Below are 6,215 nucleotides of genomic sequence, written 5' to 3' on the forward strand. Positions count from 1 at the left end.
CCGTCCCTGGCCACACAGCCTCTTTTGTTTTTTTTTTTAATTTGGTCTAAAAGAAAAATTATCTGTTCTAATGCTGCAAATCAAGGGCAGGCGATGCCTTCCCCTGCCCCTCACGCCTCCCTGGGCAGCTCTCCCTGCTGGGCAGCTGCCCTGAAGTTATCCACAAGCCCTCCAGCCCCAGCGATGCTTGCAACCCTCGCTCGGGCTTGGAGCCCCAGCCAGCTCCTTTTATGTTGAGGTTTGTTTTCCCTGTCTTCCAGAAAGAGGTTGAAGATCAGCAAAACTATGTAGCATGGATTTTATTGCATTCCAACCTCTTGCTGCTGCTTTTTTTCTTTTTTTTTTTTTTAAATGTTCCAATGCTTTCTGGCCCTAATTCAAACCTTGAACGTCTGCTGCTCTTTGACTCTTGCAACATGGCTTGAGCTTTCCGCATGGGCATCCCCTGCCACCCCCCCTCCCCCTGACGCACCCTGGCACGGCTGTGGGTGCTGGCAGGGGCTTCCCTTGCCCCCTCCTCACCTTGCCGGATCTGCAGCTCCACAAAGCTGTGAGCAACGTGCAGAGTTTGGGTCTTGCCGTGCTCCCGCCTGGCCTCCACGACGTAGCAGCAGTAATTCCCGCTGTCCTGCAGCGTCAGGTTCATCACCACGATGTGAAAGGCACCGTGGTGGTCGGAGACAAACTCTACCCCGTGATGGTTGGCTTGCCCCCCGAGGGGGGATTTTTGGGTGCCGTTGCCCCGCAGTTCATGGTGCCTGCCCGGCTCATGGTGCAGCTCCTTCTCGGTGACGTTGCGGATGTGCTTCCTCTCGGAGCAGCTCTGGTCACCGTTGCTGCTGAAGTACCACGTTTTGTAGAGCAGGTCGTGGCGGTCGAGGAGAGGACCACTGATCCGGCAGGTCAGGGTGATGTTCTGACCCTCGGGGCAGACGCAGAGCGAGTACGGGGTGGTGATCAGGAAAGCTGCCGACCCTCCTGCCGAGGAGAAGGCACGGCGGCCGAGTCAGACCCTACAGCCCTGGGTTTACCCTGGGTTCGTGGCAAAATGGGGGTCCCTCCCCAAACGAGCACTGCAAACCCCACCGCCGATGTTGGTAGAGGGATGGCTGGGGGTTGCAGAGAGCGATCGGAGAGCATCAACACCAGCCTGCAGGCAGAGGGGAAAAAAGCCTTCACCCATCCCCTTAGGGCAAGAAAAACTCACCAGCTCCCCATATCCCAAGACAAGGGAGATGGGAAGCACGGAGCGAGCCCTTCGCTTCTGTAGCAACGTCCCGGCAGGGCTGGGAGCACAACTTCACCCTAAAAATAAGCCCTGGACAAGAGGCATGCTTTAAATATAGCCGAGTATCAGCCTTTAATAGCAGCAGGGAGGCAAAGTTTGTCCCAGGCTAGCAGAGGCGTGGGGCAGGGAGGTGGCAGGGGTCTGCTATGGGGCAGCAGACCGCTGCAAAGCATGCAGAGGATGAGAAGAGGAGCAGGGCAGCGGGGTAAGGCTTGTGAATGAGGAAATACAACTGCTGCTGAGCCAGCTGCCAAAAAAAAAAAAAATGAAAAGGAGAAGAAAAAAAAAAAAAAAAGAAAAGAAAATAGCTAGGAGGAGCCCGTGCCCCCCGAGATCAGGCGGGGAACAGGTCCCACCCTGCTTGGTTTTCAGCCCCAGGGGAGGAGAAGGGGGAACCGGCCAACGCCGACGGCGAGGAGCTGCTTGAAAATGAAAACAGTTTTCAGACAGAAATCCCTGACTGCTGCTGGCTGCAAAACACAGGGTGGGAGGGCTGGCAGAGGCACAGGAGTGTGTTTGAGGGGAGTGGAGGGAAGCAGGGGAGCGTACCACAGCGTTACTGGTCCCATCCCGGCACACTGGTGGAGGGTACTGGTGGGTAAGGGGAGCTGTACATGGGGGGAGAGAAAAGAGCAAAGACAGGCGAGTCTTTGGTGTTCTGGCCCCCTTGCTGCGTTGTGTTTGCAGAAGTGCAAATATCACCTTTGAAAGCTGAAGACAAAGAAATTCTAGGTTCATTTTCTTTAAATGATTGAGAAAGAGAGGTTCTTGTGGCTGGTTTGCAACAGGAGATGGTATGAAGGCAACGTGTTCTTTTATTTTGGTAACATCCTGTTGTGCCATTAGCTCCGCCACCGTTTCGCTTTGAGGTTTTCGCTTGCTATATCGAGCGGGCGTCAATCAGAAGCGAGGTGTACCGCGCCTGCCCGCAAGCCATCCAGCCGGGCGAGAGGCTCCCCATCGCCGGGCTGCCCGGTGAGCATCCTCCTCCCGGCAGGGTCACCGTGTCACCGCCCCGGCACGGGGCTCCGCCGGAGAGAGCGAAAGCAAAAATGTCCTCTGTGCCTTCCACCCCCCGTGGTTATTTCTGGCTTTTTGGATGGTGGTGATCTCGAAGCCCTGTAAGAACGGCCATGAAGCCCCCAAGTCCCAGCAGCCTGCCTCCGAGGGTGCTTTGCAGGGAGAGGGGGGGGTTTGAGGAGGGGATCTGCCCCATCAGACCCTCCCCAGTTTGCAGTACGCGGTGTCGAGGAGTCCCACGGAGCTGAGGACGGCGTGTTCTTTGCCAAATCGCTCCAGCTAATCATTCCGGCTCCTTGCAGGAGCCTCAGCCTGCTCCCCATGGCACATCCAGCAGCACATCCCTGGGGCTGCTTTGGGACAGAGGTTTGCATGGCCTTAGCTCAATGCTGCCTCGTTTGGGCTTGATTTCAAGCTCCGGCTTCTCCTCATCCTCAAGTGCTGTTGGGGCTGGGATGCTTGGCCGGGCTGGCTGGGTTTTGGCACGCAGCGGAGCGGGTCCCCGACCTCCTTGCCAGCGCTCTGAGCACAAAAGACACCTCAGATGTGTTTCTTGATACCTGCCACAACGGGAAGTGCCCCATTCACATCGGGGGTCCCCCGGGAGCCAGGGGAAGGGAAGCCAGGGCTCTATTGGAGGAAGCCACACTTCCAACACCTTGCAAAAGTATCTGCAGGAGTCTTTGTTTTTCATCCCCCCTCCCTCCTCGAATAAAACAGGACCGTCCCGCTCATCCCCACACAGATTGCAAAGCTGTGCCTTACTAAACCATCCAACCCCCACCTCCAGGACTGGATGGGAACCATCTGAATGGAAAGTCAAGACAGCCCACGCTTTCGGCAGCGGCACCCAGCCACGGGGAGGAGCAGAAGTTATCACGTGTGCGAAGCCTTCGGCATTACCAACTTCCCTTCTTTCTCCCGAGCAGGGGAAGGCATCCAAAAGCTATCGAGCGGAGGAGAAAACAGCTGGGGAGGAGAGCTGGCAAGGCACGGCGTGCCCCATAGCAGCACCAAGGAGGTTGTTGTTCCCTCCCCAAGATGTAACGAGGCTTTAAAGTCATGCTAGATGCCAGATGGTGCCCGGAGGAAATGTCTTCTGTCGGTCTCTTCACGCTAAAGCTCATGGATCTTAATCTCCCCCAGGCACTGTGGGCTTCTTCCATGCCCAGACCCCAGGTTTGGCTCCATCCCACCCCAGCCGGACCATTGCCTTTGAAGTCGGCACTGCTGGCAAATGCCAAAATAAAGCCTGATGCCCACCTCCGCACATCTCCAGCTGAGAGAGCCTGGACCCTTCAAGGTCTGAGCTGAGAGCTGTCATCTTGCCACCATCTGGTAAAGACAGAGGAGGTCTCAAGCGTGTGCCAAAAGTGCTCCTCTTCATCTTTGCTACCTCAGTATCTTTGACTCTGACCCGCGGCATTGCATCGGTGCGGCCCAGAGCCCGGTGCAGCACTGGTACATCCCCGGTGCCAGCACCACTGCCTGGCTTGAAACCTGGGAGCTCTCCTTTCAGAGAAAATGAAACACAAAAAAGCGCTAATGCCGAGGAGCCTGGATTGCTTTGCTGACCAACAGCTTAAAACAGGATTTCATGCCAAATTCTGGGTCAGTGACCAAAAGCCTCTCCTGGCTGCTTCTCCTAACTTTGGTCCTCGGCTCTGGCAAGCAGGCATCTGATTTACACTCCTGTGACTTACAGAAGTGATTTCCACATCATGCCACCTCTTTCCACTCCAGGAAAATCTGGGTGGGAGGGCTGCAGCCTTTGGAGGGACTCAACCACTGCAGGCCAGGGGCTGCTGGAGAGCAAGCAGCTGCTCAGTCCCAGAGCGAGGAATCTCCTTTAATTCCTCTTCTGGGAGCTTTTATAACAAACTCACAAGAAATTGCCTCAAGCACCGTTGTCACTGTGCTGTCATTACGTTTCCGAGTTATCAGCCAGGTGAGATGTGCAGGGGCATCCATACCTCGGCACAACTACTTACAGCAGGGAAGAGAAAAGACAGAAAAAACTGACTGAAGATGCCAGAGATGCCCGTGTTAAGGGCCCCCAGCTCCTGCACCCTGAGGTGCCAAAAATCTTTTCAGCGGTGGGGCTGGTCCCGGGGTACCCACCAGCCAGGCTGTGGGGAGAGCAGCCTGGAGCTGCCACACCTGCCGGAGGGTCCTGCCTGGCTCCTCTTCCAGCACAGCCCTGGCTCAGGGACAGGGTCACAACACCAGGTTTGTGCTTGGGATGCGATTTTGGAAAGCCCAGCTGCCATCCTTTGGGTGGAGGGGAGCCGCTTCCACATCCACCTAGCTGCCAGTGTCCCCAAACTGCATAGGAGCTGGATGTCACCAAGGGTTCTACTTCTCCATCAAGCCCTGCTAAAATTCGCCAGGGATTCAGAAAATTTCGGCAGGCACACGGTTGCATGAAGCGCAGTTCCTCTGGCACCAGGCTCAGGCGGAACATCAGCACCCAAGCTTCTTGCATTGCAGAAGGTCTGATGTTCGGTCCCTGCACCGCAGGTGTGTAAAAGAAATAATCCAAAGCCCCACAGAGATGCTGGGAATTGGTCCCTGATGTTGAGAGACTCGGATGAGAAGCAAAGCATGCTTCAATCCACACCAGCTTTGCTGTCCCAGAGGAGAGAGGAGAAGGGACCCCCTGCCCCGTTGCAGAGGGACATCATTTCTTCCTGGGGCTGTGCCGACAGAAATTCTGGAGGCGATCACTTTGCCATCCCGGGACAGAGGAGAAGCCAAACCCAATACGATGTTTGTCCTCTGCCTGTGCAGGGCAGGGTGGTACCATGGTCCTTCCCAGCTTCGTTCTCTGACCTTTCATCCGCAGACAAACTGGGGTTTTAATTGCCACCGCCCTTGTTTCACTGCCTGACCGCGGAGCCTCGGTACGGAAACGCTGCCTACCGGGGCCGGTGCAGAGTCAGGCATGAAGCAGCGACCCCCCCTTCCCAGAGCATCCCCCCGCTGCACTGGCGAGGGGCCGGGAGTGGCCGGCAAGCTTCCAGCCCTGGGAAGCACTCACTTAAGGGAAGGGAAACTCGGTGGCCGCGCACAGTGGCCCTGGCCCGGCTGGCTGCCCACCCAGAGAAGCTGCCCGGCACGTCCCAGCAATTACAGAGCATCCTTAGAGAGGGCATCCCGGCCCTGCTCCCATAAACCGCCTCTCTCCGCTCCCCTGGCTCCTTTTCTCCGCGGCATGGCCGGGGACCTCCACAGTGCCAGGGCAAAGTGCCGTGTGGGAATCGGGTGGCTTTTCCAGCTTGGGGTCCTCAGCGGGGGGTTGGTGGGGACAGGGGCTGGCTGCTTTCCTTCCATGCATGTTAGATCAAAGCAAAGGAAGAAGGGGAAAAAAAAAAAAAACAACAAACCCACAACAATCCTAGAGTTTTAAAACAGCAGCTCCCCAGTGGCCCCTTCCCCTGACACAACCAGCATCGCGTGAAACGCTGGCTTGATCTCCCCCACTCCAAAAGCAGAGTGAGAAAGTAAATAACCCCCAAAACGTCCCAAATTCCTTGTGCCGAGGCTCAGCCCCGGCTGGGTGAACGCTGTGCCCCAGCGAGGAGAGTTTCTCTGAGCTGGGAGGAGAGGAAAGCAAGCTGGAGCTTACCGTGGGACGCGAGCAGGCAAAGCACGGCCAGCAGCAGCCCAGGCCGGGGGGACGTTGCCTCCATCGCCGCTGGGGTGACCGGGGACAGTTCGCTTCTGCGGAGCCGCCCGTACGCTCTGAGCAGCCCCGCAGCGGCAGCCGGACTCGCACACGCAGGAAATTTCATTGAGATATTATGTGCAGCGATGGAGAGAACTGCGAGCACCCCCAGGAGGTGAGATACAGCAGGGAGCTGCGGGCGGCCGGGGGGAACGGCAGGAACCCCAATTGGGACCCCCC

The 6,215-nt window shown here is 57.0% G+C and overlaps 1 protein-coding gene across 1 annotated transcript in view; it reads right to left on the minus strand.

The window, feature by feature from the left end:
• LOC104159574 (chromosome unknown open reading frame, human C10orf54) overlaps positions 1 to 6,000 on the minus strand; it is a gene marked incomplete at its 3' end in the record, with an annotated part of 9,250 nt that extends 3,250 nt beyond the window's left edge. The window contains exons 1-2 of the mRNA XM_009697515.1: positions 5,937 to 6,000; positions 523 to 978 (exon numbers count right to left, since the gene is read on the minus strand). Coding sequence (XP_009695817.1) covers positions 523 to 978; positions 5,937 to 6,000 — 520 coding nt within the window. The remainder of the gene's footprint in view (positions 1 to 522; positions 979 to 5,936) is intronic.
• Between the last annotated feature and the right edge of the window lie 215 nt (positions 6,001 to 6,215).

This window comes from Cariama cristata, unplaced genomic scaffold (genome assembly GCF_000690535.1).
Source record: "Cariama cristata isolate BGI_N322 unplaced genomic scaffold, ASM69053v1 scaffold24853, whole genome shotgun sequence".
Taxonomy (NCBI): domain Eukaryota; kingdom Metazoa; phylum Chordata; class Aves; order Cariamiformes; family Cariamidae; genus Cariama; species Cariama cristata.